This window comes from Triplophysa dalaica, chromosome 4 (genome assembly GCF_015846415.1).
Source record: "Triplophysa dalaica isolate WHDGS20190420 chromosome 4, ASM1584641v1, whole genome shotgun sequence".
Lineage (NCBI taxonomy): Eukaryota > Metazoa > Chordata > Actinopteri > Cypriniformes > Nemacheilidae > Triplophysa > Triplophysa dalaica.
In genome coordinates, this window is record NC_079545.1 from 3,059,949 (window position 1) to 3,086,288 (window position 26,340).

General features: G+C 37.0%; 1 protein-coding gene across 2 annotated transcripts; it reads left to right on the forward strand.

The window, feature by feature from the left end:
* Window positions 1–10,375: 10,375 nt before the first annotated feature.
* Window positions 10,376–26,201, forward strand: olfm1a (olfactomedin 1a). Of its 2 annotated transcripts, none has more exons than XM_056745714.1 (6): window positions 10,376–10,810; window positions 14,411–14,560; window positions 14,693–14,848; window positions 17,183–17,402; window positions 23,508–23,614; window positions 24,590–26,201. In XM_056745714.1, the coding sequence occupies exons 1-6, from the start codon at window positions 10,745–10,747 to the stop codon at window positions 25,262–25,264; spliced, it is 1,374 nt and encodes a 457-aa protein (XP_056601692.1). In that variant the 5' UTR covers window positions 10,376–10,744; the 3' UTR covers window positions 25,265–26,201. The 2 variants fall into 2 exon arrangements, with proteins under 2 accessions (XP_056601692.1, XP_056601691.1); XM_056745713.1 differs by lacking the exon at window positions 10,376–10,810 and adding an exon at window positions 12,671–13,054.
* The last annotated feature ends 139 nt before the right edge of the window (window positions 26,202–26,340 follow it).

The window sequence follows — 26,340 nt, forward strand, 5'->3', positions numbered from 1 at the left end:
ATCATTTTTGTATTTTCATTTAAAACTATGTAGAATTTCAAATCATATAACAAACACAGATTATTTTGTGGACATGATTCTTCTTAAAAACAGGAAGGTTATTCTAGAACTATTTATACATTGATGTCACATTATTTTATAGTTGTTGACGCTGTTTTTTGACTTTTGTTTTGGTTACATTTTTTTTCTTGGGGAAGGGTCCCTTCCCACTATTCTAACCCCGTGTAAAAGCTATTTAAAGTCATACTTTTAGACCTGTGATTTAGTGCGTAGACAACCAAATTCAGCGCATTTGGGATTTATCAAGTTCTGCTACAATATTTTTATCTATTTTTCTTACCTCATAGCAGATCATTTTGGTATTTTCAGTGAAGTTTTTTTTTAAGGTTATTTTTCTTACTCCACTGGCAGATAATTTTTCATCTAGCTTTTTTTACTTAAGATAGATTTAAGGTTATTATTCTTACCATATTGGCAGATATTTTTGTATCTTGATTTCCAAAGTTTTTTGGAAAACAAAGCAAAAACATTTTTGTTAATTTTTTTGCCGAATAGCCAATGCTTTAAGAAGATGTAATAGCTTCTAGGATCTCTAGACATTGGTCATGCTATTCTGCAAGCTCATCATATTAGCAGGACTTGTGGGGTGCTGAGAGCTCATAAACAAACACGTACACCCACTCAACTACCACCCATACAGAAACCATCTGCTAACATAGGGTGGAATAGAACAAAATGTCACACACACAGGCCAGGTAATAGGGTTTTCCTTCCATAGAAAAAAACTGTCTAGGCCAAATCCTTTCAGTTATTATAAAATGTTTCTCAAAGTAAGAGTACGTGGACAATTTCAGGACAACAGACTCAATAGGGTCACTTGACATTTTCGTAAAAGGAAGCCAGAACGATAATAATATTTGGCAAATAAAGCAATAATCATGCATTAATATTTTGATTCAGTTCCAGTTGGATCTCACAACAACTATTGACTGATGTTTTATCAATAGGTTACAAAAAATTTACAATTAAAAAAATGTCACATTGTTTTATTGTTGTTGAAGCTGTTGTTTGACTTGGTTTTTAAAAATTTTATCATGGGGAAGAGTCCCTTCCCACTATTCTAACCCCACGTAAAAGCTATTTAAAGTCATACCATTAGACCTGAGATTTAGTGCGTAGACAACCAAACCCAGCGAATAAGTGATTTATCAAGTTCTGCTACAAGAATCCTTAACAGGGAGCTAGAGAATAATAAATCTGCACTGATGGAAAATATAATGAGAGGATGAGCAAATTCTAACAAGACATTTGATAGAAAATAAAAACTTTGAAACACACTTTTCTTGTTAGTCCCTATTGAAAACTGTCAGGGAAGGATTTCAAGATTTCAGAAGTCAGAGGTTTGTTATGTCATGATAATAATAATACATTTTTGTTTATATAGCACCTATCAAACAGCCAAGGTTGCTTTACAGAGTCAGGTTATAGCGACAATATATACAGTATACAGAGGTTATTACATTGTTATATTAGATTTATAATAATTTCTCTTACCTCATAACAGATAATAACAGTTTCAGCATCCTGCTGACTGAGAGAGGATCGAATACGAGAAAGGTGGAAAAAAGCTGACTTTTTAATAGTGAAAAGAGGAGGGCCCATGACTGATCCCTGGGGGACACCGGAACTTATATACTTGATGGATGATTTGTGTTTCGGTTATGTGACAAATTGCTTTCTGTCTGTCAATTAAGAGAAAAACAATCAAGAGCAGTGAGAGGAGTCTCTCATGACAGGCAGTGTCAAAGGCTGAGCTGTGGTTTAACAGTAGAAGAGTGCTAAGAACACCAGAATCAGCGGCTAGGAGAAGATAATTGAGAACCTTTACCAGTGCTGTTTCACCACAGTGTAGAGGATGAAAACCAGACCAATAGCATGTTTTTTTATCACCGAGGTTACAGCATGTTGCTGATTGTTGCGGCTCAGCAGACGCAAATGTGCGCTGAATTTAGACCTGCAGGCCGAGCAGGTGACACACATTATGTTCATGGAGGTGCCTTCCGTTCCAATCTGCTTTTGATTTAACACAGCTGGCAGCTGGTTCTGGCTCGAAAAACGTCCGTAATCCATTATACATAAGCGGAACGCATTAACACTATGAACAATGACAGCTCAATCCATAATAGAGCATGTTGAACTAGAACTGTACATTAATGATCAGGCTTTAACTCAAAGCTCACCAGTCCTCTGAGAACTCGGCAGTAATTCTCAGATTTTTGTGCTTGAAAATGGATGAATAAAATGCAGCGAGAAAGAAAGACAGTTTTGCGAATATGCTTAATGTACCCATCTCTAAAAAAGGCTTATCATATAATTCTAAGATATGGAACAATGGACATTGTGTTAATAAATTAACCAGAAACTTGTATACTTTTATAGTTTTTCAACAATATCCTAGTTACTCATATACCTGCATGAAAAAAAAGTATAGGGCACCTTCAAAGACGGCATGTAGATCTTAGGTTCTTTCTATTTTAAGGGACTGGCTTTTCATGAAAGCTCTGCCAATTATATTGAAAGCTCTGGCTGTATGACCCAAAGCACTCTGACACCCATCCAGGTCAGTCTGGGGCAGTTCTTGACGCATTAAGAGCTGCTACCTCAGCGGCTGATGGGAGTATTGAACAGGACATGTTGTTTACACTTGATTTGTAAGAGAATTGCAAGCGAAAGCATCTCGCCCTTCATGCTGCAATCTGTTCACAGAACACAAATCCGTTTAATGGAAATTGACCGTTCTGTACAGAACTTCAAAAGCAGGATAATTATATTGCCAGGCACCTAACGTTGCACAATTGTGAGAATGGACAAGAAAACCAGTCTTATGGGTTATCAATTTAGATGTTTACATCATCTGAAAGTTGAATCTAAATAAGCTTTCTATTGATGTATGAGTTGATAGAAGGACCATATCTGGCTGAGGTACAACCGTTAAATTCTGGAATCTGAGAGTGCAAAAAAATCTGAATGTTGAGAAAATTGCCATTGGAGTTGTTTATCATGGGCATTATATTTATACAAATAGGGGCATGATATATACAAAATATTTTTTTATATATGTTAAGTAGGAAATTTACAAAATATCTTTATTTAACATGATCTTTACCTAATATCCTTGATTTTTGGCATAAAAGTTAAAGAAACGGTGATACTCATTTTGGAAATAAACTCTTCAAATATAGGACAAATAAACCGAACCATGTGTCCTGGTGTGACAGCAAAAATGATGTGCAAAACCCATGAGAACCAAACTATTAGTGTGAACAATGTATATCTGATTGAAAGCTCACAGGTTGATGCAGTTTCTTATAACAAAATAATGATTTAAAGCGTGAAATAAATGTAAGATGTCATTGTGTGTTTAACTCGCCTTGATAAAATGCCATAGCTCCAAAAATGCAAATTATCAGTTATTTTATCGCTAAGGTTTAATTTTCTGTCGTTTCATGCTGAGACAAAAACAAAACACTGGTCGAATGTCTTTGTTCTCTGAAACTCTATGTTTGCACTTTTAAAGAGTTGATAGCTCAAGGCATTCTGTAACCGCACTCGTGGGGAATGTCAGACTCACTTACACAATGTTTTATGATCAAACCAAGCAAAGTCTCTACAGTCAAATCGAAACTGAACGCAGTTTAATAAATACAGCTTTGTTTGCGTTTTAACCTTTCTTTAATCCATGTTTGAGTCCATAAAGGCTGATGTTTTATGGCTGTTTTCCTCTGTATCAGTTTTATGCCTCACAGCTATGTTTCTATTAGACTCCTGTGAAATGATGGGAGGTCTGTTCATCTGCTGGCGGGTTTAGCTTGTTCAACAGCTTCCAGGCTTTACTGCGCTCCAGTGAGCTGTTTCTTACATGATAAACTGACAGGCATGCTCACATCGGGACTGTCAAAAAAAGAGTAGATATGAACGTAAACTCATTACATGAGATTAAACACAATCCATCATCAACCACCTGACCTTTGCGTGAAGTCTACTGATGTCTTGATAAACTGCTGCATGTATTACCAATGTTATACCTGTGCAATAACGAAGGGAAAACAATATTTTTGGCCATTAATGTGTTCTAGAGCATGGATTTTCAATCTTTTACATGCCATGAACACCCAAGTAGGACAACCTTATGTAAGGGACCCCCATCCTAAAATTAAAAAATCATGTTTCTTTCATAAACACCTAATTTACACACTGAAAACAATCTAGATTAATAATATCATGTTTCTTTTTATTAAGATCTATTAAATCTATAAGTATATTTCATATTTATTGCTGTTAAATGTATAAATTGTATTTATTTTAATTTCATTAATGTTTATTATAGATTTTTAGTTCATGTATATTTTTTCCTCAGGACCATAATGTGGTATAATGTGTATAATTTGTTTATTAATTATTCAGTTTCATTTATTTAATTGTAATATTTCAGCATTTAATTTTTGCATATTTTTTACATAATTTATTTCAATGTATTTACTTTAATACAATTTCAGCTACTTAACAGACTAAAATCTAACTCTCGCTATGTTGTTATTGTTATATTTTAATATAATTTTATCTATTATTATTTTTGAGACCATTTTACAGTTCTTTTACAGATTTTCACACTTATTTTTAGACTTTTCTGTGGAAAAGTAGCAAACAATGAAAGATTGAATCAATATATTTACTCTAATACAATTTTAGCTAGCTACCTAACAGACTAAAAAACTATTTTTGTAACTATTGTAACTTTGAAGTTGCTTTATTTTAATCTAATTTAATTTATTTTGACCTTTAAAGTTATTTTTCAGACTTTTCTGTGAAAAAATAGCAAAATAAATCTCATGATGTAACATGAAAATAAAAACGCATGAAGTGCAAGTGGATGGCAAAACATTTTAGATTGGGCAAACATTTAGGGTGGCGAAGCATTTTACACTGCAAGGTTTGTAATACAATTGATGCTCATGGAAAATTCAAGCTCTCAAGCATCAGCTTTATCGCTATGGGAGACGTTTCATGTCCTTTAGGCCAGTGTCTCCATTCCCTCGGCAGCAGTGCACTGTGGGTAAGGGAAGGAACCGTATCGAGGTGCTTGTTTGGTTACTGGATTAGAGAGCCAGATGGTCCCCACCGTCAGATCTGGTCCGTCATCCTCCTCTACTTGGCAGCAAACCTGACAGACTATGACTCAAGTCGGAGGCTTTTGGAATCGCGTGTTCTCATTTAACTGAGAGTTTCAATGACTAATTTGGATTTGCAATTATAAATTGGAGATCCTGTGAATGAGCAGTCACCATGAAGAACCCTGGACACTATTGGCCTGTTAGTTCGCTTTAATGTAACGACTTCTTGTTATTCCCCGCAAGCTAAAGCCTGAACATATGGTGATGTTCTCAGCCCTGTCTTTTTGTCTCCCGGAGGATTGGTTTAATAGGGGCAAAGGTCTTTTTAAAGATTGTTACAGAGACTTTTACTGCAAAGAACAGGAAACTGCATTGTTGGAAATCACATAATGGCAGAATTGAAATAGCCGTCTGATGGTGACTAAAAAATCATATTCAGTCATATTTTGTTTCTTTGTTCTTAAAATGTGCAGGGGCATTCTTTAACAAAGAGTATCACATCTCTCCAACTACCTGTATTTACAGCTAATTCATTGAGATTGATAACATACTGTCTACAACTACATCAAGTCCTTAAAATCAACACCATTATCCGAAACCAGTGAGAAATCAGAGATGAGATCTCTTTGATATCTCAGTTGTTGCTCTAAAACGCAAATGAGATTAAACGGACAGAAAATGAAAATGTTTGCTAAAGTCTCACGCATTTCAGATATTTCTTCTGAGAAAAAGAAGCAGAACGCTCACAAATGTCTCCATTAGACTTTCAGAGATCTCATCAAAATGAGATCAGATTTGCATCAAAAGCCAAAATCGCTGAAGTTTGCTTGAGACTTAATATTAAATAACAGATATATCAAGACAATGGCAAATTGTTGTTAGGCAGGTGTATTAACTGAACAGATGAGCAAAAATAATCCATTTGTTCATGGCGGGGAACACATGAAAATAGATTGAAGGAAAAAAGAAAGAGCGTAGGAAAATGAAAGAAAATTAAAATTCAACAGGACCGCAGTTTTCTAGGACAAGCATTTCACATCACGCTTTGAATGCCTGTGTGATGCAAGGAAAAAGGTGTCAAAAATGTGTTCACATGACAAAGGCTCACAAACTAAAAAGGTTCTTCAAATCTCGCAACAAAAGAATTTATTTTGATGCTAGCATGAGACAATCTGAGACAAGCTCACTGCACATAAGTCCTTGTGTGATGTTATTGATCATGTGGTTTTGAAACCGTGTACAATACAGACAATGACAAACGCTGCTCTCGAAATCGCATACTGTGACAGTACGTGATGAATTTGAAGTACCTACCTATCGGCCGTTAAAACAGTATGTTCTATATAGTGTGTGTGGGAGTATTAATACATTTAGGATATACTGCGTCCGCCATGTTTTATGGTCATGTGACCCGTATGTTCTTTGACCTGTATGACGTATTACAACCTACACGTGAGCCTTTTTTAAAAACATATTATTTAATCAGGAGAAATTCATTTATTTGCACTTACGTAAAAAAGCCTTAAAGTTTTCTGGTATATTTATTTTATTTCCATTTGAAATGTGACCATTGCTCGGCTCCCGTGGCATCATGGGATAGAGAAGTGTCCATCCGATCCACACTCACGAATCTCAGCGGAAGTAGTAGACCATCCTGTTTTTTTCCGCCTACTGTTTTGTGCATACTGAGGTTTCGGACGTACTATTCATGACTCATACTCAGTTTCGCCTACTATGTAGTATGGAAGTGGGCAATTTCGGACGCAGTAAAAGTCATTACATTCTTTACCCTGGAGACCTTACATTTCTTGTTATTGTATTTATGCCAAGCAGAATACTTAATAACTGAACACTGAGCTTTAACCATTTGTATTCTCATAGTCGTGCATATATAAACCGATGCATCACTAAGCAATCACAAGAACATTTTGTCCTTTACAACAACTAAAATTATATTCAACAATTATATTCTTAGTGTTTTAGATTCTAAATTAAAGGCTTGGTTGCTTTCTATTGAAAGTGTTTCAGAGAGAGGGTTCTTCCTCTGATGATACTGTAAAACAGGCACTGAACGCTATTGAGGATGGGTGAGATAATAAGAAGTCTCTTTGATGCTTGTCACAGCATGATTTTAATTCACACTTCTATTTTTGAGCGTTGCTGCTAGACGACTGTCGTTACAGAAAGAAAACTGTACAATTTTAAGTCATTCATGTCATTACCAGAAGTTCGTCATTAACCGTCATCATTTTGAACTTGAACGAGACACTTGGCCACAGGTAGTTCAATTGAACCGTCTGTCGCACGTTGATGTAAAACGTTCCGTCAAGTGACAAGTAACCAGGCAACAAAGGAAAAAGTCTTTGATTATGGAACCCTGCACTTGTGAGAACTGAGATCTCTTCCGCTGAACGTTATATGATGAGTGTGGCAGGGTAAAAAGATGCGGGAAATTGACGCGTTGAGAAAGCAAGGTGGCCTGATTTTCTGTAAATGAAAATGTCTGACGCTGAACGCCTTTCCTGTAGAAGCATCAATCAATGTCCAATCTGAAAAATAATGAGTGTTCTTTTGTGGTCAACGGAGCTATGATTAATCTACAAACCCAGCTTCAATTCCCTTTTAATTCGGCTTTCCTCATTGGAAAGCACAGGCATATAGTTTTGTTTATGCCATTGTTTAAGACAGATGCAAAGGTATTAGTAAGATTGAAAAAGCATGGAGCATTTCAAATGAAAATCAAAATGAACGAGACAAACTGAAAAGTGGGACACCTCCCCAAGCCTGTCTGGAATCTCCCAAAGGGCTTCATTTTGTCTAAGCGTGAGGTTCTATTTATGCACTCGGTTATAAGCCGGGTGCAAGTATTCGCAATGGATAAATCATTTTCCAGCCACTAAAATACAGTAATATCCAAGATATGCGAGAGCACATTTGTCTCATTGGGTAATTTTGGTGCCATGCCCTACTATTATTAGATGAAAACAAGACATATTCCAGCGTATCTTTTGTTAATGGCCGGCTCCGCAAATAGAACAATGTTCTCTGACTTCTCCAGTCTCCTCCCTATGATAATAAGCTCAGGTCCATGGAGGTGGACTCTCTTTCTGGATCATGAATACTGACAGGTAACGTTTGGCAGGACTTTGTGTCAGAGATGTTAGTGAGCAGATCTAAAGCCCTGAGGGAGATGTGTGACACATGTCCTATATTCCACTAGTTCTTCCCCAAAGCTTTTTTCACCCACTGCTGACTGCACTGAAAACAGAGAAAATGAGAATGTATGAAGCGGAGAAAGAGAGCAGCTGTTGGTGGATATTAGAAAGACAAAGGGGTGGTGATGGATTATCATCATGCCACAAAACCTCTTGCAGCATGGAAGTGATGGATGTTGTCCTGCTAGAACACAAGAGTCTACCTGATCAACACACTGGGTCTGACAAATGCAGACATGTTCAGGACAAGCCAGAGCTTGTTGTGTTTTTAGAAGTGGTTTGGATTTATAATTGGTGCATTAAGGAAATAGAGCATTTCAGACCGTTGTGGTATTCTACATGCATGTATTTATGCCAAAGTGCTTTAAAATAAAGGTGCTAAAGAGGGTCATTTGCAGCGATGCTATAGAATAACATTTTTGGTTAGCAAAAAACCTTTCAGTCAATTAAATTTCTCTCTCACCTTTTAATAGTCTGAAAACGAAATCCACTAGATGTTCCAGTTCCATATAAATCAATAAGGAGATCAAAACCATTTGAGAGTGTGGGTGTTGCTTCATGTGTTAAAAATTCATAATGTAGCCTGGTAATTTATTTGTTCAATATTATCATAAATCTATCAAAGTTTGTCTCTAAGTTCTAATGTAATGTGTTTGCACATGTAATTCTGCAACAGCAGGTGTAGACTCGACCTTTAAGGCACAGAGTTACTCTAGACTGTAGTGCTTCTTTAAAGATGACGTGGTGATGACATTTACCCTATTGCTCTTTTACTTGAGGTAATTACTGTCAGTAAACAGAGAATTATTAAACCTTAACGATGCCATTTAAGGTTGTTTATATTGATAACATTAAGGTATCAAAACGCCTATATTTAGTTTCAAATTATTGTTCTTGTTTTCCAATAAGTTTTATGTTTATTTGATAGATGAAAAATGTATTGTGTTGAGTATAATTAAGTATCACTTACAGAAAAAGAAATTTGGTAAAATATTGTAGTATACTTTAGTATTTAATCTAAATTTAATTAAAAAAATATTTAGTAAGAAGACTGTACGAAATTATTTACTACATCAATTCAGTTAAAGGAGTAGTTCACTTTCAAAATGATTATTCTGTCATTATTTACTCATCATGGTGTCTTTTTAAAGGTGTGATTTTCTTTCTTCTGCTAAAGAATAAGGTATTATAGGTCCCCATTGACTTCTGATGGTTTTCTACCAACATTTTTCGAATTATCTTCTTTTGTGTTCTGCAGAAGATAGTCATGAAGGTTTGATATGACAAGTGGGCCTGTAAATAATGACAAAATGTAATTTTGAAGTTAATCTATTCTATTGATCAATTCACCATCCAGTGTTACTCCTCCACACCCGTCACAATTTTCACTAACTGGACTTCAATGTATAGCGTGCACATCTACAACGTATTGTGGATTATATTTTGTATATTTCCTGTAAATTATTGTTTTTTTTGTATATACTGTAAATGAAAGTATACTGTTATTTGTAAAATGTCTAAATGTGTATAGTATTATTTGTTAAGCGTTTATTGTAAACCTGTATGTTATTTGTTAAATATGTCAATTGTATTCTGCTCTGTCTGGGGCATGCTCCCGCTTTTCACTCTTCACGGCACACGTGCTGTTAAAAGTGATTTGTTTTTATATACAGTTGTATCTAAATTACGAAATACGTACTATAATCTATAATATGATATGCTAACGTACTACAATATACTACAGCAAAATAAAATCAACATTTTGTGACCCGGTTCAACTGTGCATTTTCTCATCTTCCAAAGGAGGATGCAGTTTCCATGGCAACCTGACTCCTTTTGTCATCTTTTAGTTTAGCCCTCACACCTTTGCTGTGAACTGAGCTGTTTCACACTCGTGCCGACTGCTCATGTCCGACAGCGATAATATATTATCACGCGCGCACTCCCGCGTCGTTCACGCAGTTTAAATTTCCCACGCCAGTCCGCGTGTCACATCCGGTTCAGCACCATTGCTTGGCCCCGCTTCGCAAATTTCCTGCCCACACCTTCTCTGGTGTCTTACCCTGCCAAGTTTGTGTCGAGATGAAGTAGCCTAATAATAACACTGCTTTCCTCGCTCATCCCTACATTCGCGATCGGACCCGCGGTCGGCAAGCAAGCGGACGAGGACGCGTCGACATGCAATGAATATGCAAAGAGACGGCTCTGCAAACCAGCACCCTCTTTCCTATTATTTCGGTGCTGAATTTTACATCGCATCTTTATTTTAAGCGGAGAGTCGCGATAGAGAGCCGGACAGTTGAGGAGAAACAGATCTGCATGTGATATCTCTGGACCAGGTGGCATCGGAGGCAGAAGATGCAGCCTGCAAGCAAGCTCTTGAGTCTTACCCTCCTCGTATTGATGGGCACTGAACTCACCCAAGTAGGTTTACAAACGCCATTTGCAGCACACATGACGGGCTAATGAGCATGATATGAACAAAATAAACCGAATTCGTGTTTTATCATAAATGGGCAGAAACGGCAGATTAATTTTAGGGATGGAGTAGCCTAATATGTCTAATCCGAGTTCAGAAGAAAAATCACAGCGGGGTTTCTCGTATCTTAACCTTTTTTAGGCACATGGTTAATACTAACTTTTTGATGGATGCTCTTTTTGAGGGATGCACCATTATTACTGTAATATGGTTTCAGAATAAATCATTATCAGATTAATATTTGAAGACAAATTCAGCTTGGTAGCAGTGAGATCTCCAACTGTTTTATGTCCTTGTGAGGGAATCGTTCAGTGTTTGACTATTGGAGATCAAACACATGGGCTTGTGCAGTATATTCTCATTATCTGCATAGCGATTGTCTCTGACACAATGGCAAAACAGCAGGTGAACCGCTTTGCCCTCTTCAGCGCATTAGGTTTTTTCCTCCTAACACCTATAGATTGTAGGAAATGCTTTTGATGAGTTATTCTTTTCTGTACATCCTTAAAATGTTTTGCCTCCAGTTATTAAATCTCATTTCACTCCCTTTTTTAAGTCTTGACAATTCTTAGCTGGAAGACGAGAACGTAATGTATGTTAATGTTACATTCCTTTAAAAACTGTGATTTACTGGATGTGAATTAATCAATCCAATGAAACACAAGTGATTTGTTCCATGATTTGCAATACAACCCAAATGATGAGTAACTAAAAGAAGAATGTTCATAATGGAGCAGTAAACTAAGTTTTTCATGATACATTTCAATACATGTTAGCTAACTATTGAGTTGAAAACACTACATATCACATAAATGTATAATCTTAAAAAAAAGATCAGACAATATGTCAACATTAGACTAGTTGCATTTATAGTTTAAAAAAATCTACACAGCATTTATACATACGATAATGTAATTTAGGGAAATATGTATTAGGGTTGTGCAGCCCGTAATAAGTTGAGCCAAAATTGCAAAAAAGACAAAAACAACAGATGTGCAAGAAAGAGGACAGTGATGTGCTCATATCATGATTTAAATCTTTTAAAGGCTGAGTTGACTGAGTGTTGTCACCATTTTATAAGAAATGACAAGGAGAATGTATATTATATATATTCTAAATAATATAATTATATGAACCCAATATTGGTTAACATACTGTTTTTGTCCAACAAGACTGATTAGACCTGTCCAAGAAAAAATGTCAAAATAAGACAGCAACCTGCACTGCCCTCTGTTGGCCAAAAATATCATGACTACTAGAGAAGGGCCATTGGTCAGATATCGTAGTAAATGATCTAAAAAGACTCACAAAACATCGTTATAGAATGCAGATACACGGTTCATTTCTTTAATCTGGCACTGGGTGCAGTTGTATTATTTTTTAAATGTACATAGAGCAACAATAGCAATCCATAACCATTACATGATATTATACAGTACACCTCCGGGTGTGTCCGTTGTATTCTAGGTGGCAAGAATTACAACGATATTACATCAGCGATCCATAACCGTCAATCACGTTGAAAAAGTCAACATGATATTGAAAAAGTCAAAGAGAGGCAGCAAATATTAAATTAGCTCTATGCGCAGAGGTGCAATATTGGATTGCATTACGCAATGACAACAATGCCCGTTTTAACCTGAAAACCCTTCTGTGAGGCTATGCAATAACTTTTTTCTAGTGTTTAGTGATTTTGCATGTTCGTGCGTCAAGCGCCCGGAGGAGGTTTGCGATCTTTATGAATATTTCCCCAGCGCACTGGGTGGGAGGGGCACGGACCCAGTGAGACGAGATGGTGTGCAGAATGTACCGTCATTATTCGAGCGGAGAGAGAAGACAGAGCTACACTCCTCCGATAAACCTCTGAGCTCGTGTAATATAAAGTTCAGTATATGATAGTGCGCGTAAAAATGTCCGAGATGAACTCGTTTGCGATGGGCGCTGATGGGAAGCGCATCACCTCATTCAGGAGCGCGGGGTGCGAGCGCAGTTGTGAGCTGGGATGTTTATAATGAAGGTTACTGGGAAAAAGAGCAGAGATGTCGGTGCCTTTACTGAAAATTGGAGTGGTGCTCAGCACGATGGCGATGATCACCAACTGGATGTCGCAGACTTTGCCCTCTCTAGTGGGTCTGAATAACACCAAATTAAGCGTGGCACCTCCGGGTGTGCCGGACCGCAGCACCGGCGTGAGTTTCAATTATTCTCCTCATTTGTGTTTTCTTTATTATGTGTAATAATAAAATATGAAGTTACTTTAAACAAATTGTATTATTTAAATAATAATTTATTTCTAAACAGTGGAAACAATTATGTACTAATAATAATTACCTTTCCATAGATTCTAGTATCCATGGGTACAATTTTTCTTGACACGTTACCGTTGTACAGTAATATTAATTTGTAGCTCTACCATTCTAATACATGTTTTTGTATTTATCACATCAGTAACATAGTGTCTTTTGAATTACCATGTTATTCCCATGACACAAGAATATGCAAAACCGTTAGCACCATGGTATATACATCAAAGCATTTTGATTCCATGTAATATCATCATGTCTCAGTTTCTGCAATGATGCACAGATTTTAGTGTAATTTAGATATTTTCACGGTGAAACAAAACTACATTTCATTAATGTTACATTGACTTCACCAGTTGTGTATGAGGAAAAAAACATAGTATAGCAGCTAACAGCACAAAATACAAGGGTTTAATTTACACAGGGAACATATAAAACTGCTAACACGTATATAACCTGAATCCTCTCCGAGTCTGACATTTGCCAAATTTGCCAAACAAGTTAAAATATTAATGATATTAATATTAGACAATAATGTCTTGTAGTTGGGATATTTTGTGATTCATTTTCAATGATTTTCAATACTATGCATCACTTCAAACAAACAAAATCAATTTTAACTCCTTGGTGAAAAGGTGCAAAATGTGTCTCAGTGGGGAGATTATTGACTGTTGAAATGCTTTATACAGCAAGACTTTTTTGCAATCCCTCTGTATTTTTATAATAGCTTTCACTAGTTTGATATTGAGTGTAAACTCTGTCCAACACAAAATGATTAGATTTGATTATAATCTGAATTCTGCATTATAGTAACGCCAGATTTGCGACGACATTCTTCAGATTGAATAAAAAGCGCTTTCGGCCATCGCTTGTTACCAATATGGATTATTCATTGGATTACTCAGGATTAGGGCGAGGCATACGGAAACCGTCACTCTTCCAGATGGCTCTTTTATGTAAAGCCACTGGGTCACAAAATCCCCTTTGATAAAAGAGCATGTCACGTCAAAGCATCAAGTATAAAAATATATAAAAATGGTATGGCCGTATTTGACCGCTAATACACGGCTCAGCTCCAAATAGTCAGAGAGAAAAGATTATACTGTATAACGTTAAGGGAGGTAACCTTCTCAAAAAGCACACACTTCACAAGACAATTGTCACAAGGCCTCCCTTCAAACAATATCTTTGCTTTGGTCTTCAGCCGATGACCTTTCTTTTCTTTGTTCTGCCCCTGCCCAGGTGCTGCCCGCTAACCCCGAGGACTCGTGGCAGGTGTACAGTTCAGCGCAAGACAGCGAGGGCAGGTGTGTGTGCACTGTCGTGGCCCCTCAGCAGACCATGTGCTCGCGCGACGCCAGGACCAAACAACTGAGACAGCTCCTGGAAAAAGTACTCTCACACACGCACATAACCACACAAAGACACGACAAAAGAAAAAACGCGTCACTCACATTCTGTCACGGTCCCTTTCAACAAGATTCTCATACAAGATCTTATGTTTTTGCTTTTCCTCTCTCACAGGTCCAAAACATGACCCAGTCAATCCAGAATCTGGACCAGAGGACCCAGAAAGACCTGCAGTATGTGCAGAGAATGGAAGTTCAGCTTAGGGGCCTGGAAACAAAGTTCAAACAGGTGGAGGAAAGCCACAAGCAAAATATCGCCAAGCAATACAAGGTATGAATGCATTTGTGCTCGACAATATGTGGTTCAGATATCTGTTATTTCATTGTCAAAAATCTGAAAAATCGATTTTTCTCCATGTACAAAAATCGACTAGCTTATTTCAGTCACTTCCCAATACTGTTTTATTGTTGTTTTGTTGTTCTTAATGCTATTTACAATTACATTACCTAATCAATAGCTGTGCAATGAGCAAGTATCGAGCGAATGCTATGTTTTACAGTCCTGCGACATTTTTCAGTCCTGTAAGCTAAATAAGCAAGCTCGCTGAAAACATCAGTTACGAGCGATTTTCTCGCCACCACACGGATGAAATGATAAAATATGAATTATTTCGACATTATAGCGACCTGTACTTTTCCATTTTTGCTGTTGTTAGCTGGCTAAGCACATAAATTAATTCTGCACGCTAGGAAGGCTATTATGGCTAACTGACTATGCGTCGAAATCACATGCAACGATGGATGGATGGATTTATAGTGTCGCAATCGTTTAGCTCCGGAGGCATGCCCTTACGTGCTGGGTCTAAGCATTTCGCTTGTCAAACTGAATAATTCGATAAGGAATGAGTCGCTGTTCTACCGAAGATGTTTTGGGCACCTCCTGTTCAACTAAGAAAACATTTCAGATTATTTAATGGGTCTGCCCTTTTAGCGCCTGCATCTGATATTTGGATGCAAAAAGTGGAAAAGGTCAGCCTACACAGCATCAGATGATACACAAGTCCACTTTAGACATTCCGGCAGACGTAGAGCATATATTGAACAAACATGGCATTTCACGTGAACTATGATTATATTCTGAATACTGTATAGGGGTACATATCTTTGTTTAGATGAGGGTTATTTCAAACTGATCTGAAAATATAACTATTTTACGAGATGATTTTGTATAAATTCATCCAACTTGAAATATGGAAAATAAAATTCCGACCCTCCCCATCTCGAAATGTGACTTGTTGCATCTCAAATGGGTTATTAATATAGTTAATATTAACAGCTACTCAGAAACATTTTAACAATTTAACGTTTACTTGATCTGCAAGCCCATAGACCATATAACACAAATTATGCTTATGCACATGGTGGTTATTACCTAGATAGCACAGGTAAGATCAGCTTAAGATCTGGAAAACATCTGCGATGTAAAAACATCTGATAAGTGTCTTAGAAAAGGCAGTTTTGCATACTGTAGATCAAAAATCATAAACATCTTGGAGACATCATCATACAGTATAGACATCTTCTAGATGTCTATATGACATCTGATAGGAAACGTTTTAGAGACATATTGCAGATGAGCAAACAATCAAGAAATTAAAGGAACAGACTCTTTCCAACAAATGACAATTGTGTCTATTTGAAAAAAAAATTTACACTCAAAAATGTAGATGCAACAACTCACTAGAAAACTTTGTACAAATAGTGACAATGAATCCCCACCCCAAATCTTACGTCACTGCTGCGAAAGTAAATCATACTATAACATAGAAATGAGATCGCACAATTCATACAAATAAGCCACCTCGTAAAATAGTTATGAATTTGCATGAGATTGTGCAGGTTTTTTTGCAACTGATGGTCCATAGGCAATATACAATGACCTCAAAATAAACTACTAATGTTGTGCTTTATAAGTTTAATTAAACTTTATTTCAACAACATAGACACGTTCACCTCCAACTGTATATCATCGTGATTATTTGCATATCTGCAAATAATTTAAAGCATGTGTTTGTCTGTTAGTTCATCCATTTAATTCATTTTAAAGGTAAATGTGTTGCACACAGTAGCTTGTTTTCTGTGTGTATTAGAAAGGCTAGCGAGTTAGTTATTCAACCGAATTTCATTTCTTTGCTTGCAGGGCTAACTTTATGAGTTAAATCAAAGCCGCAGAGACTGAAGAGCAAGTTCAATCCCATTGTAATCCTGAACTGGTCAACTGAATATTTGCAACATTTAGTTTATTTGAAATGCGAAGCACCTTCGAATTCTGTTTGCAGTCTTTTTGTGCATGCCACTATTGCAGGCCTTCATGGATAGATTTTGTTCATCTCCATGTCTTTCCATGACTTTGGTTATGCATATTTGGAAAAAAGGGAACTGTTGTTGTATGTATAAGCATGTAACCCTTAACCCTTAATTGAAAAATAAAGAGAGTTTTTCAAATTTTTGCTGGTGTACTGAGAAGTTGTTTCACGATACGCATCCAACATGTATTTGCTAGACACACTCAGCATGATAGACTATAGCGGTGCAGGGCAAGACAGGTGTTTGGACCGATCGTTGCACGCATGCCTACTGAACCAAGCCTATTTTAACCTTTCAGGCCATAAAAGCGAAAATGGAGGAGCTTAGGCCAATGATTCCAGTGTTGGAGGAATACAAGGCCGATGCAAAATTGGTAATGCAGTTTAAAGAGGAGGTGAAGAATCTGACGTCAGTGCTAAGTGAACTGCAGGAGGAGATCGGAGCCTTTGACTACGAGGAGCTTCACAACAGGGTGTCAAATCTTGAGGAGAGGCTCCGTGCTTGCATGCAAAAATTAGGTAGGATGAGTTTGAGCACAAACACAAACAACCTCTCCATTTCATTTCAAGGCAGGCTCGCAATGAGGTTCGTTCAAGACGACACATTGCGTTTCATAACACAAATCTTAACATGTAAGCAAGTAGATGGTGTTTATTATGAAGATCTTGCGCCATTTTTAGTTTTGATTTGATAATAGAACATAGCAAATGTTACAGCAGATTTACTGAAAAAGTCACATATGCTTCCTTTAGATGTAGCAACTCAGCTAATCCAACCTGATTTTACAGAAATTCCTAACTTTTTATAAAGTGATTATTAATATATAATAATAATAAATACGATTAATTCATATAAATAATTAAAATGTGAATTGTACAAAAGCGTGTGATTATTAAAAAAATGCAATACTGAAGCCCCTCCCATAAACCCCACCCCTAAACATAACGTCAATGGCGCGAAAGCAAATCATACTAAAAAGTACAAATAAGATTGCACGGATTCATATGAATTAGCCACCTGATAAAATAGTTACGAAGAGAGTAGTTCATCCAAATAAGAAATTTACCTCATAAATTACTTCAACTAATGCTATTCCAGATGTAGATGACTTCGATCAACAAGTCATGTATCTATGTCAACATATAGATCGCCAAGGTAGGTTAAAATATGGCAAGCAATGATAAATTTAAATCTAATTAGTTCTAGCGTGTAACTCTGGATTAAATCATCTTTAACTTGGTGTTGATGTCAAGAGATTTGCTTTTTGAAGATTTACTTAAGTTTTCAACACAAAGAGTAGTTGTGTTGAAAACACAAATAGTTCACCTTAAAAATGAAAATTCTGTCATCATTTACTCACCATGTTGTCATTTTAAACCTGCATGATTTTCTTTCTTTTGCAAAACACAAAAGACGATATTTTAAAAAAGATGGCAACCAAAAGCCTTAACCCTAACCAACCAAAAACCTTTGGTCCCCATTGACTTCTATTGTATGGACACAAAACCAATGCCAGTCAATGGAGACCAACAGTTAAATATCTTTTGTGTTTTGCAGAAGAAAGAAAGTCATATAGGTTTGAAATGGAAATAGTATATGGCGTGAAAATAATGACAGACTTTCATTTTGAAGGTGAGCTATTCATTTAAGAAAAGAAATGGTAAATAAGGTAAATAAATGAGATTTTTCATATTTGGACAAAACGGTGAACACAGCTTTACAGCACAATACAAAATCACATGCTAGAATTTCTTCAACAAGTTTTCTCCTTTAAAACATTTTATCTCAAAATAGCGAATTTGACAAAGATAGTGACAGCAGATTCGGCTGTTGCTTTATTCTGTGAGTAATGGTCCTCGTATGGATGTTTGACACACATGTGACTAATGAGAACCTGCTGTGCTGTCTTCTCTAAGAAATAACTTTGGGTACACCTGAGACATGGCTTGGATTCATGCTGGCTTCACAGGTAAATTAAATAAGATGATCCAATAAAACATGACAGGCCACAATATCTGATCCAACCTGATCTTATTTACCGACAAAACCTCATCTTAATAAACATCATAAGGTTTACTTGAAAGAGAAATGTTCATAGCCATCTTAATAAACACTCAAGTGGTACAATATAGGTCAGCAGCAGCAAGCACTATAGACAATAGAGAATTGCTCTTCTTTTTGGAGCGTTTATTTTGGATTCAGTCGAAACACAGATTCAGTTCTCATGCATAATGTAAATGCAGCTCTGCTTTGATTGATTAAAAGAGGACGGCACACTTAACAATAAATACCAAGACAGAGCTGCGCTCTAAAGTTTTGCACCGAGCCAAAAGCTACCAACAGTGATAAAGAGGGCCATCTAAATATGATCATGGGATTTCATTGAAAGATTATTGCTCCCTGTACAGTAATCTCCTGACTGCATGAATTTATAATGCTGCATTATGCAGGGGAGTTAAACCTCGGGACGAGAGAAAAGTCCCATTGATATTTGCCAGACACGATTTCACCAATATAAATAAGGTGAGCTACGATAATATGCTTCGCTTCAGAGAAAGCCTGAACTAGATGTTCGTTGACAGTGCTTGATTTATTTTGGGGTAGTTCTAGCAGGTTTAGCAGTGTCGTAAAAATATTATAAACAGGGTGATATATTAATACATAAACTCATATTGAGTGACAGAAAACATGAAACCTTAGTCTTGTAGAACTGGAGGCAAAAAGATTATTTCAATTTTGATCAGACCTACAGTAACAGAATACTTTCCCATACATGTGTATGTAACGTGATGTTGAAAGAATTAAATCTTTTTGTGACAATCATTTATTTTATGAATTCTAGTATTTAAAAGTAAATAAAATATGCCTTAAAACGACATGGAAAATGTTTCAGCTAATCTGTGTAAATCCTGTAACAGATTATGCGACCTGTTGAATTTCAAATATTCATATCATAGCAGATTAAAACATTTCCCTGTCGTTACATCAATATTGGAGGAAAATACACACACTGTTAACCCCGACAAGTTAATATAACTCAAAACATTTGCGGAAACTGATTACCTCAAAACTTTTGAGTTGATAGTTCAATTCAATTCAAATTGATTTATAAAGCGCTTTTCACAATGTGCATTGTTCCAAAACATCTTTACAGGAGCAAATAAGAAAAAAACATAGAAAGGTAAAACACAGCACAGTGCATGGTGTTTATAGAACAAGCAAGATCATTCTAATAAATAATATCTAATAAATAAATAATTAAATAAATAAATGTAGTCTCCCGGTGAGCATGCCAACACTTCCTTGCTGTGGCGAGGAACCCAAACTCCAATGAATGATTAATGGAGAAAAAAAAAACTCGGGAGAAACCAGGCACAGCCAGGAGGGCCAGACCCCCTCTGACTTGTCATAGCTGCACTCAGTGACCCCGACCAAAAGCCACCGAGCAAACATCCACGAAGACTGGGAGAGCCCACCACCCGCAACCCAGGAAATCCCACTCGCCAAATCCGTGCAAGTCCAACCCAAGTCCCACTTCGAGATCGTCACCAGAAAACAGAGGAACGACCAGGGAAAAATAGTAACGGCATAGTGTAGCTTTATTCCTCTGCTTTCCGACATCGACTACAAAACAAGACCAAACCAGACCCACACATCCCCCCCAACCACAACCAACGAGCCCCCCCACTCCCCAAAAACGCCCACCCAGCAACCTCCAATCAGGGCCACTGAATGCTTCAAAACTGCTGTCATGTGATGTAAATATCAAGTATTGTAACTATAGCATTAATGTGACAAGTTGTCCGTCTTTGCTCTTGGTTGGGGGTGGAATTGTATGAGCTGGGGTGGTCAATTATTTTGAGTTAGGAACACTAAGTATAGTAAGCTTAAAATAATTAATTTTGAATAAACTTCATTTTTCATTATTTCATTTTACATTTACTTGAGTTTAACTTATCAATGTTGTCATGAAGGATCAACAGCCAGATACAGCTTGGCATTACCAATGTAATGCCTTGAGATCAAAACTTAAAATTTGAAATGAGTCTGTTTTCCTCCTAAGCAAATGCTCTACTCGTCATCTTGCAATGGTAACCTCATTAAAATCACCATTGTCACAAAACTCTTTAAAAAACAGAATAGAACAGAATACTAAACATTTAATATACTCTAGATACTTTTAATTTTGATATAAATACATGAAATAACACTTTATTTCGAAATTTACTTTGTTTATCCAGTCCACACAAAGTGTTCTGGGATTCCTCCTCATTGGAAGATAATATTAACATTTTTGAGTTAAGTGACTTTAATTTTTGTGTCCCTGGAACTCAAAATATCAAAATAGTTAAACGCACTTAAAAGTTGTAACATAAATGAACTTTTTCACAGTTTTGAGTACAGTTTGCTAATTTTTTAATGAGTAGATTATACTGTTTGGGAATACAAAGCATTAACACGAAATTAACCCTATTAACTATGCATAGAAACAGTCACAACAATGACGCAGGGGTTGTGAACTCAGCGTTTTGCATAATTTCATAATTGGGTTTAAATACATACTGCTGTGCACATAATCCTAATATGTGTACTTTATTATATTACACTTTAAACCAGTCCCAGATTATTGAACTAACGTTTGGCCATCAGGTGTTTTAAAGATTGAACAACTGTGCCGAGACTACGCTGAACATTGTGTGTCATACAATATTTTTGAATGTAGGTTATGTGTGCAACAAATCAAATGCTTAAAGGTCCAGTGTAAGAAAATAACCTGCATCTAGTGGTGAGATTGTGAATTGCAACCAATGGTTTACTCCACCCCTCCCTCCCTTTCAAAGCACTACGGTGGCTGACACAGGACAAAGATGTCGTCACGTTTTCACATCTTTCCCGAAGGAGAAAACATATTTAGGAAACACGCTCTGCAGAGAAGTTTGTCCCGTTTAGGGCTACTGTAGAAACAACATGGCGAATTCGCGCTCATAAGTACATTGCATACACTTATTTCGTCTATTCAAATGAAATATCTCAAAAAGTAAATACATTTACCCAGCCAAGGTGTATGGCTGGGTAAATGTGTTTGCTTTTTCAGATATTTCTTGAAAGAAATCACGACAGAAGTGGTCAAAAGTGGACCAAATAGACGCATTACAGTTGCAGGTGTAAATGGGTATGTGCCTCTTTCGTTCACTTGTGATCGATTGACCAAAACGCATCTTAATACCAGTCATAAACAGGGCCTTATAAAGACTGCAGGGGATCAAAAGAGCCACATGCGGCTTGAGAGCCACGGGTTGCCGACCCCTGTTCTAAGGGAATAAAAACATAACGCTTTAAGGTCTTTGTACACCTCTGAACACATAGTTATGTATATTATATTGCATTTCTGTTAATAGATCCTCCAAACAATGACACACAGCACCTTTAAAAATGCAATCTGTAAGCAGCTTTAAATGTCAGATATGGAAGCATATATTAAAAATCAAGGAGCCAGTATGACTCGCTGATCACTGCTTTGAAACTAAAAATAAGAATACGATATAAAATAGCTAGGTCAGTAAAAATCCATACAATACATTCACCAGAACTGGCTCTGCCGAGGCTTTATATAAACCAGAACAATAATGATCACATTTCACTGTCAGAAACAGAATATTGGAAAGATATCACAGGCAACCGAGGAGCAGCTATAAATGGACGTTTCGTTTAAAAACGGCAGTTGCTATTGCCCAGAGGACTGCCAGAAGAGCACAGCAGGAGAGAGAAAGAAAAGGAGTGTGAAAGAGGAGCTGTAGCATTCACGTTTCTAAAAGGAGAAAAGGGAAAACGACAGGCAGAAAGGGTTAAAAATGAAAGAGGAACGTGTCTCTTCGTGAATCAGGACTCTTACAACGCTGCAGACATCCACACAAGTTATGCTTCATTGAATCTGATGACACTGTGTCAAAACAGAGAGTATGAGAGCTTCACTGATGCCTGCAAACTCTTGCCCGAGTTCATAACACAAGCTGAAGTATGACAGAAACAAAAACACCCCCCTCTATCACATTTACCAGAGTAAAAGGGTCAAGCTGCATCACTCACTCAGAATAAAGTAAAGGAGGAATAGTTCACCTGAAAACAAAAGTTCAACAATATGAGAAAAAATAAATGACGATACAAGTTTTTTTTCTTTTTTGTTGAACAGAAAGTAAACAGAGTTGATTTTCTTCATTTATGGTATATGGATGGTTATCAGATGACAATTTAAAAATGACCATCATTATTGAAGTGATTCATATATTTTATATCTTTATATCTTCTTGGGGCCTATTGCCTTATTTCTTTTCTCATCTGTTGTAGTTTTTAAAATTGTGCTGCATAACAACCGACAAATAAGACATTGAGCACCAATTGATGTCATCTTAACATACCACATTAGAAGCTTTTTTATAATAGAAAACATGGAAAACAACAGAATAAACAGCTACTATTGCGTTAGATGTCAACTTAAAAATGATACAGGTTTGGAATGATCTGAGGGTGAGTACATGTTTACACAATTTTCATTTTTGGCTGAACAATTTATTCAAAGTTCTATCGCAATAACCTTCCTGTAATTTATTTATTGTGTTGACCAGCTTGCGGAAAACTGACGGGAATAAGTGACTCTATAACCATCAAGACGTCCGGATCCAGGTACGGCTCGTGGATGACCGATCCTCTTGCCCCTGACGGCGACACAAGGGTAAGTTCATCGAATCCAAGCTGAATTTCCCTGGATGTGTTACATAAATAACTGGCAGCCGCATTGTTTGGCGTAGGAGAAATAGCTTTAACCACAGCCCGCCCTTGACTTTAATCACGAAAATGCCTTTCACTTCATCTTATCAGCCCTCCTTCTATCCCCGCAGTGCATTTTCTTGAAAACAGGCCAACAGTGTGGTTTATTAAATTACCACCACACATTAGGATGCAAATGATAGGTGTAAATCTTGCAAAATTTCATTAGTGTATAGCAGAAAAGTCATTCCCAGTAAAGCTGAATGATGCCTGCTAATTCCTCTGTCAGAATTTATCCCACACAAGTGCTGATACACTCATTGCTTTCATTTCTGACATTCAGTGGAAACGACTTTTTAAGGTCTTTTGTTTTCAATTTGTTTAACATTGGTCAACATATGTCAGTAGTATGTAAACTGTTTTGCAACTAATCTATGACCCTATCATATACTAATGCAACAGCTGTAAAGAGGATAGCTTTGTGGAGTTATAAACTCTTTGAAGTGGATCAATACAGTTGAAAAGCCCTAAAACAGAAAAGCATCTGGCGTGCATATCTGTCTGGGCTCTGAATGATTGATGAGGGGTCAGAGAGTTGCCCTTGCGGGATGCCTCTGATAGACTTAGCGTGTGACTTCTAAACGTTTTGGTGGTGAAGACACACTGAACCGGATCAGACAGCACTAAAACAGAACTGGTGAGGGAATGACCGTGCACTGCATAAACATTAAGATCCATTACGTTCCATATGAAAGTGGCCGTTACTTGTCCTATGCAATATAATGGATTGCTGTGGTCATGATGATGGAGAATGAGTACTTACAAAGAAAGCTAAGCACTGGCTAAAATGTACACTGCAGCTATAGCAAACACACTTTTCAGATAGTTCATATGACCTTGGTTTGTATAACACAAAAATATGATATCTTCCCACCACCAGGTATGGTACATGGACGGTTACCACAACAACCGCTTTGTCAGGGAATACAAATCCATGGCCGACTTCATGTATTCCGACAACTTCACTTCACATCGACTCCCTCACCCCTGGTCGGGCACAGGGCAGGTGGTCTACAACGGCTCTATCTACTTCAATAAGTTCCAAAGCAACACCATCATCAAATTTGATTTCAAGACTGCCACCATCAGCAAATCAGGTCAACTGGACTTCGCCGGCTACAATAACCGCTACCACTACTCATGGGGCGGTCACTCCGACATCGATCTGATGGTGGACGAAAGCGGGCTTTGGGCCGTGTATGCCACCAATCAAAACGCGGGGAACATCGTCATCAGCAAGCTTAACCCAGCAACCCTGCAGGTCATCAAAAGCTACACCACCAACCACCCGAAGAGGAGCGCGGGCGAGGCGTTTATGATCTGCGGGACTCTTTACGTCACCAACGGCTACTCAGGAGGGACAAAAGTGTACTACGCTTTCAGTACCAACTCGTCAACTTATGAATATATCGACATACCCTTACAAAACAAATATTCCCATATCTCCATGCTGGATTATAACCCCAGGGACAGAGCTCTGTATGCATGGAATAATGGGCACCAGGTGCTGTACAACGTCACCCTTTTCCACGTCATTCGATCTGAGGAGCTCTAAGTGTCCACAAAGTGACATTCTCCATCCATACGAGATATACAGTAGCACCCATGGAATTTATTACTGAAAAACAGAGTATAGCCTAATGATTGTTCAATAAAAGAAGACATCATCATGTATCAAAAGTAATAGTTAATGAACAGCTGCCAAAAGATCTTTTTTCTGTTTTTTTAAGACTATGAATGCTTAGTCTAAGCTATCTTTTAGGCTAGATGACCCTGCTGGGATTTTCTTATCACAAAGTTCTTGTACAGCTTTATCTACGGACATGAACCCGAATCACCCTGTTAATAGGGGGTAAAAATGTACGATGCAAGAAATATGATATTTAGTTACGCCGTCACGTCCTTTGTATCAAGAGCAATCAAACCAACCGACATCCACTAAAGATCAGAAGGCACTGACTGTTGGAGACGCTCTGTTAAATAACCGCAGTACGTTGTTGTGATTGTATGTAGATTCTGACGTTCATCGAGATTTGCATGGAGATTTTTAGCACCGAGATTCACATGATTGTTTTGACCCGTTTTGCAGTATTTTGTGAATAGGAGATTAGATTAGTAATGGGTTTGCTATTCTTCCTGCCATGTTTACTTTTTGCTGTATCATTTGTATTCAGGTTATCTATTATTATTTTTAATTTGTGTTAATAAAGTGACTTAAATAGTAGGATGGATTGTATGTTAAAGAAACTGGAAGTATACATTCATATATATATACAGTATATATATATATATATAGGTTGTCAACCAAAAAATGGGTCAAATGACATGACAATGTAAAACAAATGTATTTAGAAGGTAGTAATCTTCGACTGTATTTTAAGACGGCTTTGTGTGTCTTAGAAGAAATAGACGGCGGCATCTAAAACTGTTACGCTTGCATATGTGTTGTACTTGCAATGTGATTCATATCAATAAAGCCAGTCTTTATTTTACACATCTGAACATATGACAAAGAAACTCAATATTGTTCAACGAAACCATGTGAAAAATAAATTTGATGTATATTATATGATTATATATATGTATTTAAATCAGAGATGCACCAATCCTAAATTTCTACACCAATACCGA

Excerpts from the sequence above, each read along its gene's own strand:
- olfm1a (XM_056745713.1), top strand. The coding sequence starts at position 12,905 with ATGTCGGTGCCTTTACTGAAAATTGGAGTGGTGCTCAGCACGATGGCG. Across the intron at positions 17,403-23,507 it reads TGCTTGCATGCAAAAATTAG|CTTGCGGAAAACTGACGGGA; the intron begins GTAGGATGAGTT and ends TGTGTTGACCAG. Across the intron at positions 23,615-24,589 it reads CCCCTGACGGCGACACAAGG|GTATGGTACATGGACGGTTA; the intron begins GTAAGTTCATCG and ends TCCCACCACCAG.